Source organism: Colletotrichum graminicola (assembly GCF_000149035.1).
Source record: "Colletotrichum graminicola M1.001 genomic scaffold supercont1.11, whole genome shotgun sequence".
NCBI lineage: Eukaryota > Fungi > Ascomycota > Sordariomycetes > Glomerellales > Glomerellaceae > Colletotrichum > Colletotrichum graminicola.
The window spans coordinates 819,545-835,346 of record NW_007361015.1 but is presented as its reverse complement, the minus strand read 5'-3'; the positions used below and the strand labels follow the sequence as shown (position 1 = coordinate 835,346).

Sequence of the window (15,802 nt, the reverse complement as noted above, 5' to 3'; positions counted from 1 at the left end):
AGCGCATCTATTGTCCTAGAAGTCGCTTAGCCAGGACAATCGAGGTATACACACAGCAATAGCAGGAATCGTATTTCACACTGTGTGTATCATTAAAAGGAAGATAGTTGCGAGCAGGTTGCGTATGGTATGAGTGAGAACGGTGCTCTAGGTGTGAAGCCCTTTACTGGTTCTGACTTTTGCTGGTGTTGTTGTTGGAAAGTTTGAAATTCCCTTTTAAGTGTTACGAGTATAATTATGACTGACATTCTAGGCCACCGTGTTCATCGGTTCCCAGCTTAAACCATTTTTTGGAGTGGTCAAGATAGTACCCAAGCAGTTGATATACCGTGTGATAAACTGTCTATATACACTGTGTCGATTGTGTCCGCGCATTAAAAGAAATTGAGCTTAGACCATTTGGCCCCCTGATACCTCCAGTAAGTACCCTAGTATACCGCCTGCAGAATAACTTCGGTTCTGGCCCGATATGGCTGTTTATGTGAATGTCTTATTGTAGTATGCGATACTATTGCGTGGATGGATGGGTGTTTGCCGTCCACTGAGTCCGGGTGCCAGCCGGGGTTGCCTTGTGGAAGGTCACTCACCGGGGCGTGCGCGGTCTGGTGTGGGACGCGGCGGATGCTGGGCTCACCTGGAAGCTTCGACTGATCTGAGCTTGCCCGCTAGGCAACCTTGCCCGCCTGCCTTCCGCAGCTCGGGGGGAGGGGGGGTTAACGATCAACGGGCAAACAAAACATTCGACAACACCTCTAGCGTCATTAGGACCAACCCACTTAGAAGCTATCGATCGATCCTTCCCTACATTTTCTGTCTGGCAGACCCGAACAATCCAGACGCCAAATTCCAACGGTCCTTCTTCTTCTTCATATTCCTTTTCCAAATCAGCAGAAAGCCCCAACAGTGAGCATGAGCGGGAGAAGCTTGCATCGCGCCTTGAGCGGCGGCTGTCATTGCGGGCGCAACAGTTACATCATCGATGTCCCTCACAGCACCACCGAGAGGGCGCAGGTGCTCTTCCACACGGATTCTATGCACAGTAAGTTGCACCCATCTCTTCCTCCTCAAACTTGCTTGGGGGCGTTCCCCAGTGAGACTCTTGTTCCAAACGAACGGCATGCCTCGCCTTTTACCGACGAGCGGGAATCCGGATGCTAAACATGGTCTAATGCGCAGGAGTCCCTCTGGCAACCCCACTGGCCGCCATGCTACGCGTGCCGCTGTCGTGGTATCGCAGCTCGACTCACGCCTTGTTCCCGGACGAAAAGTACTCGACGATCCGTCGCGTCTTTGAAGGATCGCCCAACCACTCGTCGAAGCGGCACTTCTGCGGATTCTGCGGCACGCCTCTGTCCTACTGGACTGAACAGCCCCAGACCGAGGCCGGCTACATCCATCTGACACTGGCCAGCCTCCGAGGCGAGGATCTGAGAGATCTGGAAGACCTAGGCCTAATCCCCGGGTTCGAAGAGGCGGAACAGCAGCCCGCAGTCCCGACAACAACCACGGTAATTGGAAGGGAAACCCGCGGCGTCCCATGGTTTGAGAGTTTGATCGAGGGGACCCGTTTGGGTAGCATGAGTCGCAGCCAAGTCGTTGATCACGGCAACGACGGGAAGATCAGGGTCGAGTGGGAGATTGTGGAGTGGACCGACTCAGACGATGCCAACAACGTGGCCCCAACGGCCGAAGATGTTGGCATGACGACTAGCCTTCCCGGAAAACGCAAGATGGGAGACCGAGATGATGCGGCTGGCGACGCCATGCAGTAAGCCCTGCCCATGTCGTGCATTATAATAATAGGGTGGGTAGCAGCGAGGCCGGGATTGCTTGGGCTGGGCCGACTCACCTTCGTCCCGGCTTCCGCACACCTCGGTGAGCCATAGGCGGAGCCCCTGGACGGCCTTTTGAGCTTTGGGCGAAGAACGGCATGTACTAAAAGGCGCGGGCGACATGTCTTCAGGAGAGCGTCGATGCGGAAATATATCGGCTCGGGTGTATCGAGCCGCGGAGGGAGCGTATGAAGTCGGATGAAAAGCACCGCAGATCGAAAGGAAAAGGGAACGTGGACTAGCCGGGCAGAGATGCGCAACCCTAAAGTGCCCACGATGAGAAGAGTAGCCGCAGAAGAGGCTGCTCACATAGATAGATGCGTTAATAATGGTGTGTGTAAAAAGCTCCGGTGATTAACCGCGCGTTGTGTTTTTGCTACTTTGATGTGCAATAAGCTCCCGGTGTCTGGGGCCGAAGGCTCGTTGGCTCGATAAGACGGACCCCGCTATCCGGCAGAAACGGCTTCGCCGACCGAAGACGAGGGAGAAGAGGCGGTGGAGTAACAAGGGCATCCTTGGAGCAGAGAACGACTGTAGGCTTCCGCGCAAGCATGGAGCGGTTGCTCTTCATGTGATACTCGTGTGTTGGAAGTCGCGCGAACGAAGGCGACGAGAATGCAGCTGGGCGGCTTTGGGGGAGGGGGCGGAATTGAGATCGCGGCCACACTTGGACGTCGTATCCCTACTCAAGGGTGCATGACTGCGGCGTTAAAGGAGACAGAACATTTCGGGTTGGAGCTGATGTTAGTGCCGAGTTGTTCAGTGTTCATACAATACTGTGTTCCCATACTGTGTAGCCGGAATGAGTACCCTGAAGAGTGGATTGTAGGACCGGCAAGACCATGTGTAATAGTATGCCTAGCCGTAATCAAGTGGTTTTCTCTGTGTCCAGTGTTCAGTCGACGCATTGTCCACTTACCTACCTACCTATTATCAGAGCGTTGATACGAAGCCCGGGGGTGGACGGCGAGCGGACGTTGCGGCGAATATGCCCGTCCGACGTCCGCTCACCGAAACCAGTGGGGGGCCGTTTGGTGGGACATGCGTCTGACAGTTGGTGGTGGCGGTCCAAGATGGCTGGTTACCTGGCGTCAGGGGGACGAGGGAACATCGGGAGAATTCCCCGTAGCCCCTCCCTTCTCGCCTTATGCGAGCGGCTGCGTGGTACGAAAAAGTTGTCAAACATATGTAGAAGGCAGATCTGCCATCAGCCGGTCCTGGCGAAGCAACCAGACAGGAAAAGACTTGTGCCATCATTTCCAATCGATGGAGCGCGAACCGTCGGCCGAGGATCTAGCAAGGGCAACCGTTGGATGCCGAGGAGGGCGTGTAGATATTGTTTGTTTGTTTGTAATGTGATGTGAGTGTGAGTGTGTGTGTGTGTTGCGTGCGAAACGTGGCTGCAGAGCTTCTAGCGCCTTTCATGTTGGTTCTGGTTCCGAATGCAGGTCGGCGCCCAATGAGACGGTCGAGGGAATCGTCAGCTGGGGAGATCGCGGGATGTTCTTGTTTCGACTCGGCTCTTGGGAGGGCTGGGCAGAAGAAGGACGTGGGCTGTCGGAGAGACGGGCCGTCGTGTGGTTTTTTTGCAAGCGGCGGATGGAGGGAGAAAGAGAAAGGACAAGTCGACGAGGGGGGGGGGGGGGGACCCCACGGCGGGGTAGCGAGAGGCGCCCCTGGCCGCTAGTCCCTGATACCTATATCTCTCTGTATAATGCATATGTATGTGTACGGATAGGCTGTAAGCTTTACGAAGAAGAGGCGCACGACCGGGCACAAGGTACTGGAAGGAACATGTACGTTTGAGCTTGCTGCAAATGTACTCGAAAGATGGTACATAGTGTGTACAATCTATTCACGAGTACCTAGCAGCATTAGCAACAGTAGCAGAAGCAGGAGGGCGGCGGCAATGGCGAGTTTCGTGGCCAAGGGAACCAGGACATGTACATTAGTTATCACCTTCTGTGTGCCAAGGTACTTGTTGTACTGCGTCGGAGGGTTTCCGTTGCGAAGCAAACATAGACAGTAACCCGTCCCTCGGATACTCCAACTCATGCTACCTACCACCTACCTACCCACCCACCTATCAAACGCCATGTCTCCTTCGGGCCATGTCCAGTCTCAGCTATTCGGTGACGACGGTCCGTCACGGGAGAATTTCTGGAGACGTTCTGGGTGCCAGATTGACTACCTATGCTGGACTGCGAATCGTCATCCGGCATCCACATCCACATCCACATCCACATCCACATCCACATCCACATCCACATCCACATCCACATCCACATCCACATCCACATCCACATCCACATCCACATCCACATCCACATCCACATCCTGCATCCACATCCACGCATTCACTCATCCCATGTCGTCGTCCGTCGTTCGTCTGCAGGTGTTTGTCCCATGTCTGGACGCTGCATCCTTGCAGACCAGTCTATTTTCCACAGACCCTCATGATCATGTTTCCATCTCACTTTTTGCCTAAAGCTGCCAAGGTCGTCCAAGTATCCCATCCCCATCCAAGGAGCGGCGTAGGAATCGCATTTTGATCCCACCGCTTCTTTTCCTTCCGTCCCTTGTCCGCGCTTTATAAGTATTGTGCCAGCGCCTCACTCACTTCCCCGTCTGCTCAATTCGCCTCTCGTTCTCGTCACCCTGAACCGACTCGGCATTTGTTTCATCACGGCCATCGTTCACTTGTTGCTGAGTCGCTGCTTTGTGCCGGGACAGATCATCGAAACTTCACCCCCATCGTAATCATCATCATCATCATCATCCCACAGCCTCCAGTCCTGTTTGACAGTAATTGGTCCGCAACGCATCGCCACTGCCTGAAAAGCGATTTCATCAACAACAACAAATAGCTTATAGCAACTCCTAACGGGCCGCCCATCATGTCTCTTCCCAGCGATTTCCTCTGGGGCTTTGCCACTGCTTCGTACGTACTTCATTTCGCCATCAACCCCCGCCTCACCAGCAGGTCCATCGCGGACCACTTCCCAAATCCCTGGCCGTTGTCATCTTGCACGCTCGCGCCGTCTCCCGCCGACATCCCAATCCGGACGACTAACAGGCATCCGTCCACCACCATTCGCCGTCCTCCCTCCCGTCTCTCCCACTTGCGAAGCCCAATCTCCCGGCCCCCCATCCAACATCCCCCCACTCTCATCTTTAACCCCCCTCCCTCTTCTTCTTCTTCCTCCCCAATAAGCGAGCCCGTGGATACGCCTTGCTGGACCCTTGCTGACCCTGCTCCTTCTCCCCTCACCGCAGATACCAGATTGAGGGTGCCGCCGAGAAAGACGGCCGTGGCCCTTCCATCTGGGACACTTTCTGTGCCATCCCCGGCAAGATCGCCGATGGCAGCTCCGGCGTCGTCGCCTGCGACTCGTACAACCGCACTGCCGAGGACATTGCTCTGCTCAAGTCCGTCGGCGCCAACAGCTACCGCTTCTCCCTCGCCTGGTCCAGAATCATTCCTGTCGGCGGCCGCAACGACCCCATCAACCAAGCAGGCATTGACCACTATGTCAAGTTTGTCGACGACCTCCTCGACGCCGGCATCACCCCCTTCATCACCCTCTTCCACTGGGATCTCCCCGATGGCCTCGACAAGCGCTACGGCGGCCTGCTGAACCGCGAGGAGTTCCCCCTCGACTTTGAGCACTACGCCCGCGTCGTCTTCAAGGCCATCCCCAAGTGCAAGAACTGGATCACCTTCAATGAGCCCTGGTGCTCCTCCATCCTCGGCTACAGCAGCGGCTTCTTCGCCCCCGGTCACACATCTGACCGGACCAAGTCCGCCGTCGGCGACTCGGCCCGCGAGCCTTGGATCGCCGGCCACAACCTCCTCGTCGCCCACGGCCGTGCCGTCAAGGTCTACCGCGACGAGTTCAAGCCCACCAACGGCGGCCAGATCGGCATCACCCTCAACGGCGACGCCACCTACCCCTGGGACCCCGAGGATCCCGAGGATGTCGAGGCCGCCGACCGCAAGATCGAGTTCGCCATCTCCTGGTTCGCCGACCCCATCTACTTTGGTAAGTACCCCGACTCCATGCGCAAGCAGCTCGGCGACCGCCTGCCCGACTTCACCCCCGAGGAGCTCGCCCTCGTCAAGGGCTCCAACGACTTTTACGGCATGAACCACTATACCGCCAACTACATCAAGCACAAGACCACCCCTCCCGAGGAGGATGACTTCCTCGGCAACCTCGAGACCCTCTTCGAGTCCAAGAACGGCGAGAACATCGGCCCCGAGACCCAATCCTTCTGGCTGCGTCCCAACCCTCAGGGCTTCCGCAACCTCCTCGTCTGGCTCTCCAAGCGCTACAACTACCCACCAATCTACGTCACCGAGAACGGCACCTCTCTCAAGGGCGAGAACGACATGCCCCTTGAGCAGATCCTCGAGGACGACTTCCGCGTCAACTACTTTGACGGCTACGTCAAGGCCATGGCCGAGGCCTGCGAGAAGGACGGCGTCAACGTCAAGGGCTACATGGCCTGGTCCCTCATGGACAACTTTGAGTGGGCCGAGGGCTACGAGACCCGCTTCGGCGTCACCTTTGTCGACTACGAGAACGACCAGAAGAGATACCCCAAGAAGAGCGCCAAGAGCCTCAAGCCCCTCTTCGACAGCCTTATCAAGAAGGAGTAGTCTTGCTGTTGGGGGGTTGCCCGGTCCACGTGAGGGGGTCCACACATGTTGGAAATGCATAGCTTTTCTTTTTCTTTTTTTTCTTTTTGGGAAGTGGTGACGAGAGCCAAGAGCTGCTGCTTATGATTGATATTGATGTATGAAGATGGTGTTTCATTCGTTGTTATGACCCATCATGTAGTTTGGCTACATGAGTTGCCGAAATAAACCCCGGGCTTTGACCTTTTGACGCCGGCCTTGCCCTTTGATTGAGCCAGCTCGTGGCTGCGTGACCCAGCAGCCATTCAATCCAACACCCTGGCGGCCTGCCGCTCATCGGGTCTCGGGTACTACGTAAGTTGTGCTTCGGCACGGGACGCGACCTTGAGCGGCTGGTGCTTCCAAAGAAAACGGTCATGTGCCCCCAGAGGACGACTGGGCGCAGGCGTGGCTCCGATCGCGGCGGAATGAGTGACTTTTGATCCAAAAAAAATTAAAATGAGAAAAGAATGTCTATTACGCTCCTTGTATCATATCCAGAATCCACTGATAGTAATCAAGTGGTCTCAGAAGATCGCTAGGTCTGTTGTGATACCGCCTCGACCGGCACCACACGGTCGGGTCCCTTTCTTCCCTTCCGCTCATCCTCGTCATCCCCGGCCGAGCCCGTCGAGTACTCGTGCGTTCTTTCCCCCCTCCCGCCCTCCTCGTCCTCCGTCGTCGCCTCGGCCTCGGCCTTGGCGGCCCGCCGCAGGTACCACTTGAAGACGTAGACGAGGATCTGCGCCATGAACACCTGCTCGATGGTGTACAGCAGCACGGGGATCTGGATGAGGGCGCGCGTGAGGTCGTCCGAGGCCGTCCACATGGCCGTCGCCAGCGGGATGCCCAGGGACGTGGTCTTGGCCGCGCCGCAGAAGCACACGGCGATGGCCTGCTCCCGCGGCAGCCGGCGCAACGTCAGCGCGCGGCGCAGGAGCTCCGGCCCCGGCGCGCGGCCCACGCGGGAATTCACCGCCTCGCACGCCGACGGCGGCGGGCGCGCGGCGCAGAAGCAGATGAGGGTGAAGACCGCGTAGAGGGCGACGTTCATGAAGACGTTGAAGATGATGGAGGCGTGGGGCGTCACGTAAAGGGCGCCCGTCTGGAAGGCCGCCGAGAAGGTCGTCCTGTCAGTTTTATCCCCCGTCGTGTCAGCAAGGCGCGCGGACCATTTTGAGGGAAAGGAAAGAGAAGGGGGGGGGGGGGGGGGGGTTCCACTCACCAGACGAGCAGGATCAGGCAGAACGACGACACCTTGGCGAGGTAAAACGTCTTGAGCGCCCACTCGACCCTCCTCTCCCAGTACCACCGCACGACCTGGCCGACGGCCAGCGGAAGCAGGACGCTCAGCCCGAGCTGGCGGAGGACGTTGGCGTACATGGCACCGAGGGTGCTCGGGTTCGCGGGCTGCCAGTCGGCGAACTCGGGCGTCTTGGGGATGAAGCCGTAGATGAGGCCAGGGGAGATGAAGCTGCCGAGGACGTTGCCGATGACGACCTCGATGATGGCCGCCGCGTCGTCGCCGCCCGCGGCGCGCGTCATGACTACGTTGGAGGCGATGGTCGTCGGCAGGCACGAGGCCACGACCATGCCGACGATGATGGGGGTCGAGAGCACGTTGTTGCGGAGGCCGCCCGCGGCGATGATGATGTGAACTACGACTTTTTTGGGGGGCCGAGCCATCAGCCTTGCTTCTTTTGGTCCATTTCCCTTTTCATCTTTCATTCTCACGTGTAAAGATGCGAGGGAAAGGAGTTGAGGGGAGGGGAGGGGAGGGGAGGGGAGAGGGGAGTCATGTGTCTTACTCAGGAGTATCACGGGTATGACGATGAAGCTGATGCCCTGGACGACGATGTGGAGGCGCCAGTTGGTGAGGTTCTCCCGCAGCTTGGCGTGAGAGAGCTGCAGCCCGCTGACGAGGAAGATGATGGCGATCCCGCCATAGATGATGGAGTACTCTGACCTGATCGGGCCGCCGCGGGCCGCGACATCTGCGCGGTGAGGGAAAAGAAGGCCCGTCAGCGATGGTTCTCCTCATTCTAGCGTTTGCCATGACGATTCTCTGGAGGGTGTTGGGGGGGCGGCGGCGGTTGTCATCGCGTTCGACTTACTGGGGAAGAGGTACGCAAACACGCAGCTCATAGCGAACCCGATGACGAGCCACTGCGCGAGGACAAGCTTGACGATCCCGATCGCCCTCGTCCGGAAGCGGGACCACGCGGTCGCGTTGGACGGGCGCTCCGCCTCCGTCTCGCTCTGATCACCCGCGGGACCGGCCATGGGCTCAAACTCTGTTTTTCGAGGTCTCAGGGGCCCGGAACAGATACCCGAGGAAATATCGTTGGAGGCTCTCTCACAGTTGGGAGCGGGGGGTGGGGGAGGCGGTTGAGTGGAGTCAGTCGGTTCGGAGTCGTTTCCCTGGGGCGCGGGAACCCCGTAAACCTAATCAAAGTTCCCCTGGGGGAAAGAAAAAGCCAAAATTTGTAGTCAAAAATTTAAAAAAGAATTGGTGTGATGGCGAGGTTAAATGGACTGCAGTCAACACCCTCCCCCCTTCTCGCTGGTCCTCTTGCGACAGGGTATCAGCCAGAAGAGATATCGGACACAGCACTCCCCAGGGGGCAGGGGGGGCGGACATGTCTTTCTCCGCTCAACAATCGAAGAGAGAGAGAGAGAGAGAGAGAGAGAGAGAGATTGTGCATGGTAGACATTGGATGACGCCAATGCCCAGGTCGTCGGTCGCGGGTGGGGCCGGGTTATTACCGACCGGGCCTGGGGATTCCGACATCGGGGCGTCGTCCGAAGAAAAAAAGGTGTGTTAGCGAGAGGGGGGTGGGTGATGGGAAAAGAAGCCCTGGGGATGCCAGTCGAGCACGCGTGCCCGGGTGATTGATCATCTACTCGGGCGTGCCATCTCCAACGGATCCGAGAAGTCTCGGGGGCGTCCGCGCGCCGGCTCGGCCGAACCCGCCGGTTTGTCGGTCGCAGGGGGGGGGGGGCATGTGCGGGACATTAACGGTCAACAACCTACAGTCGCCGGGGACTCTACTCCTTCGTCTCGGCCGTGCTGTGTTTTTTACTCACCGCAACTTCACCACCTTCTTTTCTTATTTTTCTTGTCGGCAATCACCCCTCTGGTGGCCGACGGGTAGCATGGGGCAGTGCTCGAGGTGGACAATTAGATCTTGCGGTTCATTGTTTTACTATTACGTTTACGACTAACTCCAGGAGGGTATCGTGGTTAACTCCTTCGCAGCCTTCTCTGTTCCGTCGTCACGTACGGACATTACAACCATCCGTCGTTTATCGCCTTTAAGCTTCGTATACCGTACACCCGAGTCTCCTTTTTGCCGACTCTGTTGTTGCCATGACCGTCTTGGAATCTGTCCCGACGTGCTGTTTTCCCACCGCTGAGTCCAACCGTAACTTCCAAACCAGGGTATCTACCAATGTTGTGTTTTTCTAAATAAAACATGACGAAAAAAGAAAAAAACATTAAAAGAAAATTCGCGCTGTGCTGTGCGCCCCGCCTCATCATCGTCTTAGGCGTTTCTCGTTCGGCTCTGCATCCTCCGCATCGCTTCCCGGTGCGCGTCAAACATCTCGCCGCTTTGCATGCGAGCCGTGAAGGCCTGGTCCGACCTCTCCTTTTCGAGCCTCTCCTTCTCCTTTCGCTTGGCCTCGGCGTCCTTCTGACTCATCATGAAGACCCGCTGCAGGTCAATGTTCCTTTGTATTTCGGCCTCGCGGGCACCGTTCTGGTCGGCGAGACTCGTCGCACTCGCCGAACGATACATGCTCAGAGCCGTGTCGCGACCGTTTGAACCAACAGGGGCCGCGGCCATGCTCGCGCGGAGATCGGCTCGGACAGAGTTGCGGAAGCTGGCAAGCTTGGCCTCGCGGGCCTCTTGCGACGGCCCGGTGGAATACCGTACGGGTTGGTGGGAGTCGAAGGCCACGCTCTCGGCTGACATGCCATGCATGAAAGCTCCGCTGGGTGGTCTGTGATCTCCCACGAGCGAATGCGACGTTCCGAGACTGCTCTGGCGGCGGATAATCTCCTTGCGTTTGCTCAGAGGAAGGTCGTCCAACGAGTCTGGCGCCATTTGTTGCGTGTACAGGGGATAATTGTGCATCGAACCGGATTCACTGGCGGGACGGTATGCCGCGAGGGGGATCTCGGGTGTCGTGATGCCGCCAGCAGTTAAGAGTCCGTATGTCTTGTTGTGCAGGGCGAGGCTCCGTTGCGCGATGAGGCTCTGGGGACTGTCGTATGACACAATACCCGGAGGCGGAGGCGGCCGCTCGAAGGCGACGGGGGTGGCGGGAGATGCGGATGATGGACCAGAGCTGCCGCTCCTTGTGCTGACTGCTTTGGAGGCCACGTGGTGCACGTCCTCCTCCGCAATGGGTTCGAACTGCGTCTTGCTTGACGCTCGGCGGTGGGACTGGTACGAGTTGTTCCTCGAGTGGCCACCGCGACTCGGCGCGTGGCTGGACAAATGTCTTTGTTGAATGGGACTGGGCGACTTGGTGGGCACTGGGGCTGGCGTGACGGACGAGGCCGTCTGCTGAAGCTCCTCGACGTGCACAGGAGCCGGGGCTTCCCGTGTCGGCGGCCTGTCCTCGGCCAGCAGCAAGACGTCTGGCTCAGGTGCTTCTGCGTGGCTGAGATGCTTCGCCCACTCGTTTGTCCGGTAGTGAAGCGCAACGTTAGAAAAACTAGGCGGCAGGCTGTCTGACGTTAGATTGACGGGTGCAGAATCGACCGAGGCTGTGGACTTGGCTTTCTGGGAGGGGGTTCCAGCCGGCTGCAGGCTAGATTCGGGGCTTGTATGCTCTTGCTGCTTCGACGTGATGCTGTCTTTGGCAGCGTCGCCGTCAGGGCTCTTCACATCCTCCTCCGGCATCTCGGCGATGATCGGGGATACGGGCTCCGTGGCCGGTGGTCCGTTCGCGACGTCGCACGTAATTGACATCGCCGAGACTCGTTTGTTGATGTCTTCGCCGTTCATGCTTTGTCGAGATGCATGTGTCGATTCGCTCTCCGACTTCTGATCCGCTGGCTTTCCATCGGCAAGCTGGGCGTTGACCTCAATACTGCGGCGGAGTGAATGACGGTCGATGCTTCCGGCGCTATCTTTCTGGGTATCGATCGTCGCGGCGATGGAACCGGCGTCGTCGTCGTCTTCCGGCCGTCTGAGTCCCATCAGCTCCTCATCGGCCAGTCCGTCTGCGTTACGAAGCGATGCCGATGTGCGCTGGGAGACCTTCCGCATGAGCTGTGCCGAGCTCCGGGAAAGACGCTTCGCCAGAGAGTTTCGCTTGCTGCCAGTATCGGCCTCATATTCGTCATCGTCGGCGAACGTTGCGATCGTGGATCTGTCCCCCTTCTCCCTAGCCAGGGCCTCTTCCGCAACCGGGAACCTGAACGGTAGAGGCACCACCTCGGGAGCCGGCGCCACTTCTTCTGGTGCGTTCTCAACAAGGGGGGTGCCTTGCTGAGCCGCCTTCGTCTCACCGACCGCCTTGTCTGCAGCGTCAGAGTCTGTGATGGTGTCGTCGGCTGCAACCCGCACCGTCACCATACCGTCCTTTTCCTTCTCTGAGACCATTAGGGCCGTGGCCGTCGGCTTGGGAGGGGCGATGGGAGGCACATCCGAGGCTTCCATTTCAGCCACTGGCGGATCCTGCGACCGACCGATGGCGGTGCTTTGGCTATATTGGATAGCCTTTTCGCTCTCACTGTCGGGAGCGAAGCCGGAGTCGTGGTCCGAGCCGTTGGGGACATAGTCTCCGTGAACCTTTTCCCATGCCCGTCTTTCGCGGGCGTTCCGTGCCTCGAGTTCCTTTCCAATGTTGGCTTCTTCCTCGTCGCGAGCACGCTGCGCCTCGGCCAGCTCCTCGTCTCGCTTGGCACGTCGGTCTTTGATGACATTCCACAGCCTCTTCTGGGAAATGATGCCGATACAGAAAATGACCACGATCGCGGCAACCTCAACGCGAATGCCCTTGGTCATGGGGTATGTGTCGGCGCCCATCGGGAAAAGGTTGTCGTTCAGGCCCCAGACGTAGGCCCAGAACTCCTTTAGCCCGGCGCGGCTAAAGCAGTCGATGCCGAGCACAGTCACGGTGGCGCCAGTGAAAGAGATGGTGATCATCAGGGCCCAATCGCGTGTCCACCGGGTGAAGTATGTGGCAAACCCGGCCAGAGTGAAGACAATGACGAAGACGACCATTGCAATACCCGAAAGCAGACCGCCGTCGTGAAGGCACAGAAGCCACATGGCAAAGCAAAACCCGCCGAGAGCGCACGCCAGACACTCTGTGATCTCCTTGAAGAACCAAGAGGACAGAACGCCGGCAAAAATAGCCGGCAAGACGGCGGCGACAACGTAGGCTCCCTGAGACGCGTTGGAGACCGGCATGACCATGACATAGACGATCAAAACCGATATACCCAGGCCGACGACGTATGCAACCGAGAAGGCATTGTGCACGACGGTGTTCTTGATCCCAACCAGGGTATAAACAAGACCTGTGCACATGAGTATCACGCCGGCCACGGCCCAACCGGGTGTGATGACTGGCTGAAGGGGCAGTTGTCCATCAGGGATGGTGGCTGGAATAACAGTCAGTTTCGTCCGAGTGTTCAATTTGATGGATGGTATCAGAGGTAAAGTAGAATATCACTTACCGTTGAACAAGCTGGAGTTGCCGTGGGTGTTGCCTCCAGACACAGTTGGGATGGGTGAGGCACTAGCGGTGCTGTCGGAGGACTGAACCAAGGCCGTGGTGGTGGCCGGCGTTGGCCTTAGCGACGATGCCGGTGATGTCGTAGTCTCGGCCCCTAGTGTGCTTTCGGATTGAATGGAAGAGGCAATGGCGGTAGCCGAGGTCACGGTCTCCGTCTCTTGTCGTCTAAGTGGGATCGCAACATGGGCAACGGCGAGTTGGAGGCAGAGGAAGAGGAGGCCCCAAGTGATCAGGCGATTCCATCTGGCCATGGTGACTATCGATCCCGAAGTTGTTGAGCAGATGTCTCGGTTGCCTTCCAGCTATGATCGCAATGGCGGATAGTCAGAGACGCTGAGCATCCGTCTTGATTTCTAGCGAGGTCGACAGAGTGAGGGTTACCGGCAAGGATGAAGTAGCCGGACGGAAGACGTAGGCGGAGGAGAAGAGCTGGGGAGGACGGTGTTAATAGTTGAGCAGACAATGGCCGGCAAGCGTCAACTCGAACCCCAGAGACCAGTGGGGTATTGAGACAAGACGGCTTCGAGGCTGACGGGAGAGAAGGGAAAGGGAGCAGGGGGAAGAAGCAAAGGAGGGCAGAGACAGGGGGCAAGGAGCAGGGGCAGGGTAGAGCCCAGATGTCATGGGTGGAGTCGGGACCCGGAGGTGATCAAACTATATAGGACCAGGAGGAGAACGTAATGCCAGAGGGGAAGACCCCACGGAGGATGGGGATCTCGCAGGTAACACGGAGCAAGGCCACCACCATTGGGGGTACAGATGCCATGGGCCACCGACAGTTTCGTAAGAGGGCAGGCAGTTGAGCCCTTGTTGCTCGTCTGACGGAACAGATCCGGCACTCGAGCACTTCATGAAACCTCTCTTGGTGGGCCAAGAGGTGCAAAACCCTCGCTTACCTTTTTACATAGCCAGCGCAATATTGAAGAATGTGAAGACGGAAGGGAAGGGAAGCATGAGGCTGCGTCGTATGCTCGAAGGCAGGTTAGCAAGGACGAGCAGATAGTGGCGAGCCGAGCGTGCATCATTGGGAGACGCAGCAAACAGGAGGGGGGGGGGGGCGGGTGCGGGAGATGAAGACCACGGACGAGCAGGAAAAGCAAAGGTGGCAGGCAAAGAGTGGTAGGTGTACCCAGCCAAGACGATGAAGTGCTACATGGCAGCGTCGGATGCAACCGAGTGAGCTGCGGCTCTCGGCCAGAAGAGTGGTCTTGAACAATTGTCCCGGTCCAGCGGCACAGAAGTAGGATTTGCCTACCGTGTGCCACGATGATCCTGGGAGGCCAACAAGATGTGCAACTTGAGCAAACGCCTGGGTGGAAGGGCGCCGAGGCGCGACGAGGAGAGACGCGAGGTGAAATGAGGAGAGGTGAAAAACAACGTAGTGTTCTGGCGAGTGGTAAGCAGTCGTCTGAAGTTGAGGCGGGTTCACCCTAAATTACAGGGACAGGGGGAACGACACCCGGCATACCACCCCCCGGCCCCACCGCTCAGCGTTTGACTCGGATGGGAATATAAGTTTACACCAAGACAATCAGGAACACACAAGAAAAGCCCGATGGTGGTGGAGGGGTGGGTTTGGAGGGGGGGGGGGCGGGGGGTGCCAATTGGACGGACGCACACGACGAACGGGAATACCGGATTGGATGAGATGAGAGGCGGAATAAGATGGAGGGGCGTGCGCAGATGGGATGATTAACCATGAAAGGTGAGGAGAGAAAATGGTGTAGGTGGGATTGGATGAGGGGAAGTCCCAGTTCGTCCGTCCTGTGTAGTGTACGACGCCGGAGAGACGTCACCTCCTGCATCTCAACAACCGCTCTGGCCTTACCTAGGTACCTATTGATTGTGTCGGTTCCGTACCGCAAAAGAAATGCCCGAGACGGGCGGCGGAACAATGTTGCTCTGAGCAAGGTGATGCGCAGTGCAGTGCAGTGCAGTGCATCGCAAGGTGCGCTGGCGTGGACAGGCCTTGGTTCAGGAAGTTGGTGACGCCGGACTGTGTCATTCGCGAGGTGTTTTGTCCCATACCTATCTACCTAGGTAGAGCATCCACCCGACTCGACTAGGTACGAGTCGGTCATGATGATGATGATGATGATGTGGAAATCACGTCGACTGGTTTTGCTGCTTCTCCACCAGCTACCACACTACCTACCACGTCCCTCTTCTCATCTGCCTCCGCACTGTCGCTGCAGGGGAAAGAACAGTATCATAGGTATTGGGAGGATCACTAGTTGTCTGCCACCGGCAACCGGATCGCGACTCAGTGTCCAGATGAGGACACGTCTCGTCTCGGTCACGTTCATATGCATTGTGAAAGCTTTCTTTTTTCCAAGGCGCTGAAGGGCAGATACTGGTAGACGAGAAGGGGGTTATTGCCATTATGCCATATGAGTCAGCTTCGCCTCCGCCAGATCGGTGGCGCAGGGGGGGGTGGGGGGGGGGAGACAAGGCCGGTAGACCTAGATGAAATTACAGCTACTACATCCGTACTCCGTAGCATCCATACAGAATATCCTAAACCATCTAG

The 15,802-nt window shown here is 57.6% G+C and overlaps 4 protein-coding genes across 4 annotated transcripts; 2 read left to right on the top strand and 2 right to left on the bottom strand.

Moving 5' to 3' along the window:
* Positions 1-909: 909 nt before the first annotated feature.
* On the top strand, positions 910-1,772 carry GLRG_03771 (uncharacterized protein; the record flags this gene model as incomplete). Its single annotated transcript, XM_008094456.1, has 2 exons — positions 910-1,039; positions 1,177-1,772. 2 exons carry the CDS (start codon positions 910-912, stop codon positions 1,770-1,772), a joined length of 726 nt encoding a protein of 241 aa, XP_008092647.1.
* A 2,957-nt stretch (positions 1,773-4,729) lies between these two features.
* Positions 4,730-6,495, top strand: GLRG_03770 (glycosyl hydrolase family 1; the record flags this gene model as incomplete). Its single annotated transcript, XM_008094455.1, has 2 exons — positions 4,730-4,773; positions 5,109-6,495. The coding sequence occupies 2 exons, from the start codon at positions 4,730-4,732 to the stop codon at positions 6,493-6,495; spliced, it is 1,431 nt and encodes a 476-aa protein (XP_008092646.1).
* A 556-nt stretch (positions 6,496-7,051) lies between these two features.
* GLRG_03769 (sodium/bile acid cotransporter) lies at positions 7,052-8,796 on the bottom strand (the record flags this gene model as incomplete). The annotated part of the gene is made up of 4 exons (XM_008094454.1): positions 7,052-7,643; positions 7,739-8,177; positions 8,322-8,507; positions 8,628-8,796. The coding sequence occupies 4 exons, from the start codon at positions 8,794-8,796 to the stop codon at positions 7,052-7,054; spliced, it is 1,386 nt and encodes a 461-aa protein (XP_008092645.1).
* Positions 8,797-10,058: 1,262 nt separating this feature from the next.
* GLRG_03768 (uncharacterized protein) lies at positions 10,059-13,523 on the bottom strand (the record flags this gene model as incomplete). The annotated part of the gene is made up of 2 exons (XM_008094453.1): positions 10,059-13,138; positions 13,214-13,523. The coding sequence occupies 2 exons, from the start codon at positions 13,521-13,523 to the stop codon at positions 10,059-10,061; spliced, it is 3,390 nt and encodes a 1,129-aa protein (XP_008092644.1).
* Positions 13,524-15,802: the final 2,279 nt, after the last annotated feature.